Consider the following 14,027-nt stretch of genomic DNA (forward strand, 5'->3'; position numbering starts at 1 on the left):
TAATTTCGTTTTCGATTTTCTTTTATTTTAATTAAAATTTAATTTTTAAATATTAATTTATAATTTTATATATTTAAATTTTTATAAATTTAGTTATAATTAAACTAAATTTTAATAAAATAAATAAAATTTTTAAATGAATTTCACGTTAGTTTGTCAAATGCATTCCATAGTATTAAAATATCTTTTTTAATTTTATTATTTCTATTTTATTTCTCTATAATATATTTTTTTAAATAAAATAAATTTCTTAATATATCTCAATCAAATATTACATTAATGAGCCAGGAATTACATACCAAATATAACACTAAAGAAAAATTTTAAATCGACTAAAAATAAAATGTTTATGCCTCTTGGGATGAGGGTGCAAGTTCTGTTTTAGTAATTTGTTTTATAAAATTAAAGATGTTTTGAAATGCATATGATAATCGAATTATGTTCAATCCAATGTAGTTAGTTAAAGCCACATGTGAACTAGTTAGTTCAATTGTTGCTATCAGAAACACCTAGAAAGTTAATGTAATATGGTAATTCGATTTAGAAGCCAATATATCTTCAACTTAATGATGCTAAATTACACTATTTTGATAGATGACAAATAAATTAGTTTATCATAAGCATGTCAAAAGGATTCTCCATCTTGTTATGTTTTATTATTGAATTAGCATTATAATTTTAATATAAAAACATAATCATAACATTGTAATTATATATTTGTAGTAAAAAAGAGAGAGTACCTATCCGTCCTTTTAATGCACTAACTGACTTTGATTTCTTAAATTATTCAGGAATAACGTTATTAAAATTTTAATTTAATTTGGTTCAAAACATTTTAATAATTTTTTCAATTTAATTATTTAATTTTAATTATATCTCAATTTAATTACTTCATAAATAAAAGAATTAATGAAAAAAATTATTAAAAGGAAAATATGATGTGTTAAATTTTATTGGCAAAATAAATAAATTGTAACTCAAAATTAAAACAAAGAAAATTAAATTTTTATAAACTAAATAAAAAGTTGAGTAGCCCCAATTATTAGCCAACCAAGCCATGTGAATGCAAGAAGTTACTTAGCTTTTCTGCCATTAATGTCCATAACATTTGAGCTATAATCAGAGTTCACGCTGGCCAAATTCTAATTGGTTGAGCAGTGAAATGTAAAACCTAACACCAAATTAATACATTATGAAAAGAATAAGCATCCCTATTGCCACACTGTCTCTGCAGACAAGAAAATTATACATGTTGGGTGGTTCCCTTTTCTCCATGTCCAAATCTAGATTGGCACATCATTTTCATGTTACTACATTTAATTATTTATTAAAAAAAAAAAAAAATTACCAGCACATTTATTAATTCACACATCAATACAATACAATGTGAGTATTGTATTTCTGTTTGGATCAAATGACAGACTATAATTATATGAATATTGATTCTTCTAATTTCCGGAATAGGACTGCCCCATCAGCATTGATTCAGATTTCGATTATTCTTAAAAGATGAAAATGAAAATAAAAGTACAACCCAATGGATGGCACGTGTGCTACATAGAGCAAAAACATAATAATTTTTGTTTTAAAATCTTTGAGGGCATCTAGGCTGATGCTATCTGAAATCCACATGCCACATAACCCACACAAACACCAACTCTATGACAAATTCTTTTGGTTAGAGGGCTAAATAGGAAAATTTATAGAACTAAGGTAATTAATCTCGTAACATTAACAAATAAAAAGAAAAAAGTAAAGCTGTATGTCTTTAAAAAGAAATATCTGCCAATTTATTTAAAACAAATGAACATACATTATATTATTCAAATGAGATTTACTCTTTTTCTATTTTTTTAATTACATTCTTTTTAATTTTAATACAAGACAAAAAAGTATTTTCTTTTTCTTGATAAATAAAAATTCACCATTTTTTAAATTGGAAATAAAATAGAAAGAATCCATCAAATTAGAACTAACTTATTTCTCTCTTATGGTATGTAAAGTAATTCTTTAAGAAGTTTTAAGATTAGTTAATTAAGAAAACGATTAAGTAATTACAAACAAGTCAAGAGAGGTCGTATAGGTAGCCGTATGGAATGGTTCCTCCATGAAACTTCCTGAAAATGGAGTTAGGTGACAAGATCAGAATCAAAACTGACCCATTTAATTAGAGCAATGTTGAACCACATGTCGCACTAATCCCATTGTCAAATGGCGATTTGTTTAGTAAGTAAAACCCATAAAACATGTGCATCCATTAAGGGCATGTAATGTAACTATATTCCATTTTAAATACAACAAACAATAACCTCGTTCGTGACTTTTAAATAAAAATGATCTAATTACGGGTGTGGGTTTATGAAGGGACATCACTGTTCCCTAGCATGTGCCCTGTGCTTTCTCTCTTTCTGTAGGTTTTTCTTTTTCTCTTGCTCATCCTCTTCTTCACTGCTCCATATAAATTCTCTACCCTTTTTTTCTCTCAAAACTCAATATTTCTTATACGTTTTTATACAAACAAAACCAAACCCAATAAACAGTTTCTTGATTTTCTTCTATGTCTCAAACACAAAGACCAAACATGTCTACTCTTTCTTCTTCTTCTTCTTCTTCCTCCTCTAATGTTTGGTTGGCCTCTTACACAAAACTTCAATTCTTTACTCGTATTAGGCGCTTCTTGCAATCCAAAACTTCACAAAAGAATAAGCCAAGAACCAAGATTTTGATTGATAATAATAATAATAGTGGTTATTACAATAAAGAAGTACAACAAGTAGCTACGGATATTGGAGAAGGTGATGAAGATGATTCTGTTGTCTTACAAAGATCAGTAAAGAAACTTCACTTTGGAAACTGTGAAGACAAAGAGATGGCAGCTACGGAAATTGGGAGGTTAGCTAAAGAAGATGTCAAAGCAAGAAAACTGATGGCTGAGCTTGGTGTTATTCCGGTCTTAGTAGAGATGGTCTCATCGGAGGTGCCTTCCCGTCGGCGAGTGGCTGTTAAGGCTCTGATTGAACTTGCTAATGGAACTTACACGTAAGTTTTAACTTGGTCGAAAAGATTTATTACAAAACGTTCATTTTTATTTGTTTTGTTTCCAATGCATAATCGATCATAATACACTTGCTGTGCTGTTGGGTTTTTCTTTTTTCTTTTTTCCTCCAATTAATTAGTGGGTTTTTCAAAAGGAAAAAATAGCAAAGTTTGTATAAAAGGGCTAGTGGGATTTGATTTTTTTCTTTTTCTTTTCTTGGGTAATGGGATTGGATTGTTTTCATTTTTCAACAAAGTCTGAAATATGAGAGTTTGATTCGTTTGTTTTTTAATTGTAACAGTTATAGAGTTAAGGGTAAGAGATAGAGAGAGGGACCATAAAATCTCATAATTAAATTTATTAAATTAGAAAATTGTTAGAGGTTAATAAGAAGTTGGCAGCCATATGGTTTGATCATTTTAGGATCAAATTGGGTGATAAAGTCCTTATTTTAGCATAGAAGAAAAAGAAAACTTGCACCTATAAAAAGATGTTCTCGAAGTTTGAAAAATGAAAACTAATATTGACTTTTATTAAGGAATAAAAGGATGAGACAGAGGCACAGTAGATAGCCAGTGGACCAGTGGGCACATGGTAATTGCTCTTGTAGGAAATTTTTGAGTTTGGACCAGATTCTCAACTATTTTTTCTTTGCTTTTATTGGTAGAATACTACTGACAGGACCCCATTATGGGTATTGCGACCCTTATGGCTAAAGCCTAAATGTCTGCTTTATGTGACGTGGAAATTTATTAGATACAATCCTTGTTTCGTGTGGAGATTTACCTGTTCATACTCTAAATTGTATGTGTTGAGTAATGCCCTTAATAACTATGTACCTTCAGGCTTAACTCTGTTATTTTACATTAGTAACAGTAAGTTAATTTGGGTAAATGTTATTGGTAGCTTCTTTTTTCCTAACAACTGGGACATGCTATTATCCTTTGAATTCAATTCCTTGTAAAAAGAAGAAAAGGTTGCATCACTGAAATGGCTATCATATTTCCAAGTGGGCCTCAAGAACATGTTGCAGTGTCAGATATTTTTGGCATTTCATGTTTGTTCCCTTTGCTGAAATTGATTCTCCATCTTAAGTTCTTAGATCCAGAAACCATAAGTTATAAGAATCAATGGTATGTTAATAATCTGACTAATCCAGCTGATTAACATCGCCTGAAGTTAATTAAGAAAAATGCCAAGTTAATTAGGAGGCTGGAAAGATGCTAATTACTTTCCACCATTAGAAGCTAATTACAAGAGACATGAATAGACATTGTTGTCTTTAAATAGAAATAAGGTACAACTAATAAAGATTAGTATAATAGATTCGATTCCCTATGATCTCTTGAGCAATTAACCAATTCATTTGTTGACTTTCAACACGGATCTAAATCTTGGAATCTCATTGACTTTCTTTTGCCATTAATTTATCTCTTAATACTTTTGGTGTGCATAATGTATTATAATTTGATAGGTTACCTGATTAAACTACCCTACACTAATATAAGCATTATCATGCAATGATGTGCAACTTTTTGGTTTTTATTAGCTATTATTTGGTTTACTCACTAAATCATGATTAGTATAAATTATGCAATTTGTTTCCTGTTTTTGTGTATTTTAGTTAGAGAGTATTACATCAGTTGTCTAATTTTAGTGATATTTTATTTTTCTTCAGGAACAAGACTCTCATGGTAGAAGCAGGAATACTCTCAAAACTGCCCAAGGACATAAATGTTTCAGAAGAGTCAACGAGGCATGAGTTTGCAGAATTGATCTTATCATTGTCGTCTTTAGGAAATACCCAATTCTCAATAACCTCATCAGAAGTTCTTCCATTCCTAGTTGGAATTCTTGAATCAAACTCAAGTGTAGAAACCAAGCAATCCTGTTTAGGTACTTTATACAACCTCTCAGCTGTTTTAGAAAATGCAGGGCCCTTACTCTCCAATGGGGTAGTTCAAATTCTTTTGAGTCTAATATCAGTAAAAGAGCTATCAGAAAAATCCTTAGCAACATTAGGCCATTTAGTAGTGAGTTTGATGGGAAAGAAAGCAATGGAAAATCACATAAAGGTGCCAGAAAGTTTGATAGAGATACTGACATGGGAGGAAAAACCCAAATGTCAAGAATTATCAGCTTATATACTAATGATTCTTGCTTATCAAAGTTCAGCTCTTCGCGGAAAAATGGAGAAATCTGGGATTGTACCTGTGCTTCTTGAAGTTTCATTGCTTGGAAGTCCATTAGCACAAAAGAGAGCATTAAAATTGTTACAATGGTTTAAAAATGAGAGGCAAATGGGGCCTCATTCAGGACCTCAAACAGGAAGGATAGCTGTGGGGTCGCCTGTAAGTCCAAGAGCAAGTCAAGAAGGAAAGAAGATGATGAAGAATTTGGTTAAACAAAGTCTTTATAAGAATATGGAGATGATTACAAGAAGAGCTAATAATAATAGTAATGATTCTTCTTCAGGAGAATCTTCTTCAAAGCTAAAGTCTTTGGTTATTAGCACAAGCTCTAAGAGCTTGCCTTATTAAAGATTTTCATTAGCAATTTTGTTGTTTTTTTCTTTTTCTTTAGGATTCACTTAGGAATGAAGTTTTTCTCTTTCAGTAATGGCATATGTGCTGTATTTGTTGATTACAGCAGTGTAGTTCTTACAGGAAAGAAATGAACCAACTCCTTGTAAAGAATATTGCATTTCTTGTGCAGCATAGCTCAGTTCAGATGTACATGTTGACCCATAAGAAAAGATATCTTCAAATTTCCATATGATGTCTCCTTTCCCCTAATAAGAGTCTAGGGTTAGTTTCGTACCATTTCTTTTTTTTTTTAATTCTTTTATTTGTAAAAAATTAATAAACGTTTAATGTTTTTAGTTGTTGTATTCTTAAAATAGTTTTTTTTTTCTAATTTAGTTTTACATAAAAGTATAATGAGATAAAAAAAACAATAAAAAATAAATAAGTTGTGGGGATGAAAAGTGGAGAACAAATAGGAATGAAAAATTTGGATGGAAAAATAGGAATCATAAATTATAAAACTAACCCTTTGTTTTTTAAAAGTTATGCAAAAAGTTTTGAAAAATAAATAAAAACAATTTAACAAATATTTTTTATTTTTTTATTTGGAAATGAAACAAAAAACAATAACAATCACCTTCTTGGCTTTTGTCTTTCAAGTTTTATAAAAAATGATTAATTCAACTTCTCTTTGTGTAAATTGTCCCTCACTACCAAGATTCTAGATTTAATATTCAATTGGTATCTTATTTTAATTTTTTTATGCTCATAATTCTTTCTTGTTTTAATTTACAGCATTTATAACTATTTTATTTTATTTTATTTTTACTAACGTGGTTATTGGAAATATAATATCTTTAACTAATTCATCATATTAAATATATAGGATTCACTATTAAATTTTATTTTCAAATTACACATATTTATAAGTGAGCTCTATATGCTCAATGAACAAGTTATTATTAAGATGGGTATATTAATATCATAAATTAATTAAAAATATTTTATTTTTAATATTTATGTCAACAAAAATATAACATAAAAGTTGTAAATATTTTAAATTGAAATAAAAATAAAAGTGAAAATAATGAAAAAGTTAGAATATTAATATTGATTAGACATAAGATTAAAATATATGGTACTAACAAAGCAGTTTACTTTTATTACCTTGCACACAATTTTGTACGCTTTGTCTTTTAGTAGTGAATAAAAGCTTATATAATTAAAGAAATTTAGTATCGGGTTTAAAATCAATTTATATTTATTAATATTAAATTATTGAATATGTAAGATATATAATGTGTATTGATCAATTTAAGCATGTAAAAAATATGTGTTTTAGTAATATATATACGTGTCGAGCCTTTAATGTTTAAATATAAAATATATATTATGACTTATTTATGTGGTATAGTTTGTGCTGCCCTCTCACCCAAAAAATGTAACTTATTTGTTATGATATATTAGAGTGGAGTAGATAACTAAGAGTATTTCTAATAATATTATTTTTATGTCTATCTATTAAGTTATAAATAATTAATTTTTTATTTTAATTTGTCTTGAAATTTTTATGTATTTTAATAGTACTTTCTATTTTACTCCTTAATTAATTTTTACTAATAAAGTAGAGAAAATGAGAGAAATAAGTAAAGAGAGACAATGTAACTTAAAAAAAAATAAAAATAGTAAGAGAGATAATATAATATATTTAAGAGCGATTTAAGAACGATTTTCTCCCTCTATAAATTTAAAGAGAGAGAATACCCTAAAGTAATTCTAGAAAAGAATGATGAATTATAAAGTCTTTTGGAAACTTAATTTTTACATATGCTCCCTATAATAGAAAATAAAATATGCAGTTTTTGACATAATCTAATTAAAAAACACAAAACAATATGTAATTAATAAGTTTTAGTTTAGAATAAATGAGTTTGGGTCATTGATTAGGTCAACCCATTTATGACACATAAATAAATTAGGTTTAAACGATTTGATCTGCCTAACTCGTAACTCGTAAATGACATGAATAAATACGTTTACTTAAACGGGTTCATAGGTTAACAAGTATATATGATATGTATAAATTTGTTTAAATACATTTATTCTCTCTTTATATATTAATAAATAATATTATCATTTATAAAGACATAATTATATTTTAAAATAAAAATAAAAATAAAAATTATTTTATAATTAAATAAATATATTTTTGAAATTATAATGGTTAGTTTTTTTATTTAAATTTTTTTTAAAAGAATTAAATTTATTAAACGAGTTATACTAGTTAATCCATTTAACCTATTTTTTAAATGTGCCTGTGTTTGGATTTAATATTTTGACATAGTTAGTTAAACGAGTTGTGTTTGGATTAACCATTTTTATGTTATATATGTATCTTGACATGACAAGATTAAACACGACTCCACACGAATTACGAGTCCTAATAAAAAATAAAGAATAGGGTACAATTTGACCCTCGTACTTTGCGATCAAGTTCAATTTGGTTTTTTTTTTTTATTATGGTCAATTTGACCCATAAACTCTTTGAATAAGTTTAATGTGGCTCATTTTAAGAGAGTGAAATGCATATGTTATAGAGTCTAATTTGGTCACTCAATTTTTTGTGTGGCTCAATTTAACCCTAAAATATATTTTGAATTATATTTGATTTAATTATATAATCAAATTTATAGAGTAATTTTTTTTTAGATTTTGAATTAGTTGGTAGTAGTCATGTGGAGGTTGATAAAATAGTGGCAATGATGGTGTTGGATTGTAAACTCTTATTTATGTTTTTATATTTCTAGTAATACTGTTGATAATATTTTTTAACAAAAATATTGGTGATAATGATAGAAAAGTAATGGCTCTGAGATTAAGTTAGTTTTGATGTTTTATTGATTTATGGTAATTAAAAAAAAGTATATTTATTTTTTAATTTTTAACTTAGAAAATGAATAAAGTTCAATTTGATTCTTCAATTTGTGGTTCAAGTTCAATTTGGCCCTCGAACTTTGCATTCAGACTTAATTGGGTCTTTTTTATGCTTTTATCATAGTACGGGCAACAAACTCATTTAAAAAAAGAAGCTAAATTGGATCTATTCAAAAATTTCTTGGCTGTTAAAGTTAAAAAGGGCCAAATTGCACCTAATTACAAAGTTTAAAATTTAAAGTAACCATTAATCAAAAAAGAATCATGCCTTAAAAGTTTGTTGAGAATGCTATGATACATATTACAAATAGCTATTTTTTCATTTCTATGAACAGTTTCTACTCCACTCTTTAGCCCAATTAAGTTGGGCCTAAAGCTTGTCCTTTAGTTCAACCACAACGAGTTGGGCGTGGCCCAGTCCCTAATTGAAGTTCCTGGGTTTATCCAAAAACCCAGTTCGAAGGATAAAACTGAACCTAGAAATATATTTTAATCAATATATATATAAAAGCCGTGTGTAACTAAAACGAAAAAATTAATCCTCCACCTCGCATCTTGTTTAGGTTTTCTCTCTTTCATCGCAATGGATTTCACAAAAAAACGCAAAGCCGACGAAAACGGCACCACCACAATCACCACCACCAGTTCTCCGCCACCAACCACCACCTTATCCCCACAAGACATTCGCAAAATAATCGAACCATTTACAAAAGAACAACTTCTCGAAATCCTTCAAACCGCCGCAACACGACACGCCGATGTCCTGGAGTCAGTACGAACCTTAGCCGACAGCGACATCTCGCTCCGAAAGCTCTTTATCCGAGGCCTTTCCTCGGAGACTACAACCGAAACTATTCGCAATCTTTTTAACAATTATGGAGAACTCGAGGAAGCAATTGTAATCTTTGATAAGAATACAGGTAAATCAAAAGGGTTTGGTTTTATTACGTTTAAACATGTAGATGGTGCTTTAATTGCTTTAAAAGAACCTAGTAAAAAAATTGACGGTAGAATGACTGTTACTCAGCTAGCATCTGCTGGTTTATCTAATAGTAGTATTAATAGTTCCGGTGGCGGTAGTGATGTTTCGGCGCGTAAGATTTATGTCGGGAACGTTCCTTATAATATTCCTTCGGAGAGATTGTTAGGATTTTTCTTAAATTACGGTGAGGTTGAAGAGGGACCGTTAGGGTTTGATAAGTCGACAGGGAAGTCTAAAGGTTTTGCCTTTATTATATATAAGACTGAGGAGGGAGCAAAGGCAGCGATTGCTGATCCTGTTAAGATGATTGATGGGCATCAAGTTGTCTGTAAAATGGCTGTTGCTAATAATAAGAAGGTAAAGACTCATGGTAGTAGTGGTGAGAATAATGTACAAGTGCAATCACAGCCACAGCCACAGCCACTGCCACAACAACAACCACAATCATCGATGTCCGGGAATCAGTATGGTGTTGCTCCAGCTAATATGCAACATTATGGGGGGTATTCTGGTAATGGGTATGGATTGAATGCTTCAGCTCCAGTTGGTGGTGGAGGAGCAGGCTATAGTGGTGGTCCATATGGGTATGGAGGAGGACCGAATTCTGCTGAGTTTGGTGGATTGAATAATGCAGCAGGGAATTCAATGTATAGGATGAATCCAAGTTCAGGTGGAATGGCTTCTGGGGGATATCCAGATGGTGCGGCTTATGGATTATCTCAGCCTCATCAGCCATCGGCTTTGCTCCCTAGAGTTCCACCTGGAGGGATGTATCAGGGTATGCCACCATATTACTAAGGTAATATCATTACTATTGCTTTCTTATGGTTTTGATTACATGGCTATTTTATGTGGTTTATTTGGTAATAATATTTTTTTATTTTCTTTTTTGCTGTAATTTTGTCTTCTTTTTTGGTGTTGCCTTTCAGTTGTAATGTGGGGTTAATTGCTAAGTGAGTTTTATTATGCAGCTGGTTTGTTCTTGTGTATACCGAAGGCTTTTCTTCTTAGAGATTTTTTGTTCATTCTAAAATTGAACGTTTTCTATGGGTTCTTTCTGTCTGTTTTTCATTCTGATTCTGTTGGCTAATTGGTATTCTTCTATCCAGTGTTAGGTGATTTTAGGACTTTATTGGGTATCAGTTGATTCATTTTGTCTCTTCTAGCTGTGTACTTCTTAGTCTTTTAGGGACTTATTTGGGTTGCTTTTTGTTCATGGCTGTGTCTGTTAGATGTCTGCTTCTTCCTGGATTTTGTCGGTTTTGTGATTTGCTGCATGTTTTACTGGCAGATATTGTTCTTTCTTTCATTATGGTTATTGCTACTTTGGTCACTAATAGTCAATGGACATGTTACTTCTGAACTATATCTTGAGCTCTCTTCATTTAGCTTCTGATATTAAATATTAGAATATAGAGGGTTGTACTCTTTCATTTTTGCATCTAGTCCTACAGTTCCACATTGTTGATTAATCATGGAGGTTCGTCGCTGTTTCCATTTTTGTAGCTTTTGAATGTGTCGGTGTGAAGTTAGAGTACGTTTATCTGTTTCTGGTCCTACCTACACTTGGTATTTTCTGGAGCAATACCCTGCGATACCTCCTCGAATAGAGTTTTGCTCTCCTTTTAATGGTCTTACTTTTTTAGATTTGCATGTCTAGATAAGTGGATATATTTTTCTGAAACCTTGTTATTGAACAAGATTTGGGTGTACCCATAAATATGTTACCTGCTATTATTTGTTGGTGTTGGAAAATAGTTTTTATCACTTCTACAGAAGTTTAGAGTCTGCTGTTTGATAGCCAAATAAAGTGAACTCAATTGTATTTTTTTATAAATGGCTTCCCAGTATGTTAGATTGCTAATTTCTGCTTTAGAATCTGCTGTTTGATTGCTAAATAAAGTGAACTCATTGTATTTTTTTATAAATGGCTTCCCAGTATGTTAGATTGCTAATTTCTGCTTTATTTAGCAATGTTTTTTTACATGTTTGACGTTGAATATGGTTTGTGATCTGATGGGTGTTTGGTTCAGGTGCATGAGAGCTTCTTGGGCACAATGCTTTAAATGGTTGTCGTGATTTGGTGAATGCAGACAATGAAATCTTTGGTTTAATTATGTGGACTGCTGTGCTTTTGTTGCTGCTTCACTTCATCTGCTTCTATTTGATTTGTAGAAGTTAGTTTAGAGACTAGATCAGTATTTTTCTTATTGTGTTGTTTTTGGAGGATTGCAGAACCAATGTGTTGTTTCTTGGGATATATTGTGCTTAGTAAGTAGGAATCTTCTTTCCTGCCTAGAAGTATGCTTTTGTGCTATTCATGCTTCCACAAGCTAATATTTTATATTTGAGATTGCTTCTCTGTCCTTACCTCTTTATGGTTGGGAGATCTAATGTTTAATCAGTGACAATCATTATGTAGTAATTCTTGTTGTTGGTGTATGCATGTTATCACTGCATATATGCAGGAATGTAAAATTACATGCATATATTGCATAGATAGCTTATCTTCCATTGGAGCATAATTCTTATGCCTTCCATTTTCTTTTCTAAGTAATTTTTATCTCTTGTAAATTTAGAGTCATATTGTTGATGTGATAGAGTTAATGAATATTGTGGCCGATTAATCAGGTAATTCAAACTGGGGTAAAATGGTTAAGCAGCTATCGCATTGGGGTTACTTGAAGTAGATCCTGTGGACTTAACAAATTGTGTTTTTCTTCTTTTTCCAGCGGATGATTGCTTTAAAATTGATTGCTAATGCTCCTTTTTATGCTCAAATGATGAAAGAATAAAGAAGTGTGTAAAATCTTATCCAAGTCAGTTTTCCATATTCTTCTTCAATGTGTGGTCTTCCTCTTTAATAAGGAAGCACAAAGATGCTTTAGATATTCTATCATTACATGTTCTTTTCCTTATCTTTTCCTTATTGTAAATTGATTTCGTCTATCTCTTCCACCATTTTTTCTATTATAACTGAATTTATTCGAGGTTCTTTTTTTTACTTGGGGGGGTTATAGCATAGCGAGCACAATTAATTGTGCAATGAAATTTGATGGTATTTGGCTTCTGGAATCTTTTTGATGCTTTTAAGTGATGGAGGCTGTGTTGATATCTATTTTTTGTTCGCCTATGCTGAGCCTCCACTTTCTTTTATTTGTTATTGACAATGTGCTCTAGGGCTTGTTTGAGCTTTTCGGTTAAGTTTTTCTTTTTTGTTTTATCTTTTATAAATTGCTTTTTGCAAACTTGTTTTAAAAATAAAACAAATTTACCTACTCTCTAAAAGTTGTTCTTAGAATTCAAAAAAAAAAAAAATAGAAAAAAGAAAAGCAGTTTTTAGAATTCCAAATAAAAAAAAAAAACAGTTTATAGAACTGAAAAAAAAAAGAGTGCTTTTTTTTTTTTTGTTGAAAAGTGTTTATATCCAATACAGTCTGAAACGGTACATCAGTGGTCTAATGTAGCTAATACTTAATTAGCTTGACCATCCTTTTATTTCATTTTGATGGCTGCTGTGCTCCTGTCAATATTTTAATCTCTGAATTATTTACTTTGGAATCTTATTAATGTAATATATTTGTAATTAAGGCGTGTTGCTGTTGTTTTTTTTTTTTTTTTTTTTATATCTTGGAAGTTATTGCCAATACAGCCCAGTGTTGGGCCCGGAAGTAACAACAATGGATTTTGGCCTCTTTTATATTTATATATATATAAAATTTTGTCCCTTTTTTGTTGTATTTTTGTGCCATCCGGATTATCAAATGCCATTTGAAGTTGGGACTCAAATTTGCTTTAACCACCGAAGGAAAGGGCAACGAACGGATCTGCCTACAGGCTGTCATTCTTGATTTTGAAGACTTGGAATGGTCTCTTCTTCTAATGTAATTTCTTGTAACAAAAAGGTTTGTTAATCTTAATAGATTAGTTGAGCAACTCTTTGCGTCTTACTTTTCAAAGTCTTTGAAACTTTTAATATTATGAGAAGTGATCGTTTACTGATTCGATGCTGGACATCACATTAACAGCAACTGTATGCAAGGATTCTGTTTAATGACCATAATACTTGATTCACTCCAAAAGAAGTGGCAACACGAAGCAACTCTTTTTTTTCTGTCTAATTAATGGAGTGTTTTTAGTGTTGAATTAAGTCCACGACTCTTTTAATAAATATTATGGTACTGTTGTTCAAAAAAATCTGAAAGTCATATGATGATTATTTCTTTTGAGGCACATCTGAGAAATAACCTTCTTATCTAATGGTTGTAATTTTATATGCTTCAACCTCCTCGTGCTCTTATTTCTAACCGTTATTTTGTAAAATATGTTTTGATGTTTTCAATAATTGAAATATTATCAAATACTACTACTACTAATACTATAATAACTAATAATAATAATAATTTTTTATATATTTTAATTAATAAAGATAATAAATTATGTAAGATAAAAACAAAAAATTCAGAGCTCATTTATCTTAGGTATAATAACTTTTGTCATCTGAATTTCAAATTTCAAATAATATTAAGAAATATCTAAAACATATTTG

General features: G+C 30.2%; 2 protein-coding genes across 3 annotated transcripts; both read left to right on the forward strand.

The window, feature by feature from the left end:
* The first annotated feature begins 2,318 nt into the window (after positions 1-2,318).
* LOC8259224 (U-box domain-containing protein 7) lies at positions 2,319-5,810 on the forward strand. The gene is made up of 2 exons (XM_002522518.4): positions 2,319-3,039; positions 4,716-5,810. The coding sequence occupies exons 1-2, from the start codon at positions 2,558-2,560 to the stop codon at positions 5,575-5,577; spliced, it is 1,344 nt and encodes a 447-aa protein (XP_002522564.2). The 5' UTR covers positions 2,319-2,557; the 3' UTR covers positions 5,578-5,810.
* Positions 5,811-9,002: 3,192 nt separating this feature from the next.
* On the forward strand, positions 9,003-13,482 carry LOC8259223 (UBP1-associated protein 2C). 2 transcript variants are annotated; one of them, XM_015721428.2, is made up of 2 exons: positions 9,003-10,277; positions 12,110-13,482. In XM_015721428.2, the coding sequence occupies exon 1, from the start codon at positions 9,080-9,082 to the stop codon at positions 10,274-10,276; it is 1,197 nt and encodes a 398-aa protein (XP_015576914.2). In that variant the 5' UTR covers positions 9,003-9,079; the 3' UTR covers position 10,277; positions 12,110-13,482. The 2 variants fall into 2 exon arrangements, with proteins under 2 accessions (XP_015576914.2, XP_002522563.2); XM_002522517.4 differs by lacking the exon at positions 12,110-13,482 and adding an exon at positions 11,512-11,903.
* Positions 13,483-14,027: the final 545 nt, after the last annotated feature.

Source organism: Ricinus communis, chromosome 5 (assembly GCF_019578655.1).
Source record: "Ricinus communis isolate WT05 ecotype wild-type chromosome 5, ASM1957865v1, whole genome shotgun sequence".
NCBI classification, from domain to species: domain Eukaryota; kingdom Viridiplantae; phylum Streptophyta; class Magnoliopsida; order Malpighiales; family Euphorbiaceae; genus Ricinus; species Ricinus communis.

What these genes read in the sequence shown, in the direction of transcription:
- LOC8259224 (XM_002522518.4), top strand. Translation starts at nt 2,558, where the DNA reads ATGTCTCAAACACAAAGACCAAACATGTCTACTCTTTCTTCTTCTTCT. An exon ending in CTTGCTAATGGAACTTACAC is followed by an intron (nt 3,040 to 4,715) that starts GTAAGTTTTAAC and finishes ATTTTTCTTCAG; the next exon opens with GAACAAGACTCTCATGGTAG.
- LOC8259223 (XM_015721428.2), top strand. Translation starts at nt 9,080, where the DNA reads ATGGATTTCACAAAAAAACGCAAAGCCGACGAAAACGGCACCACCACA.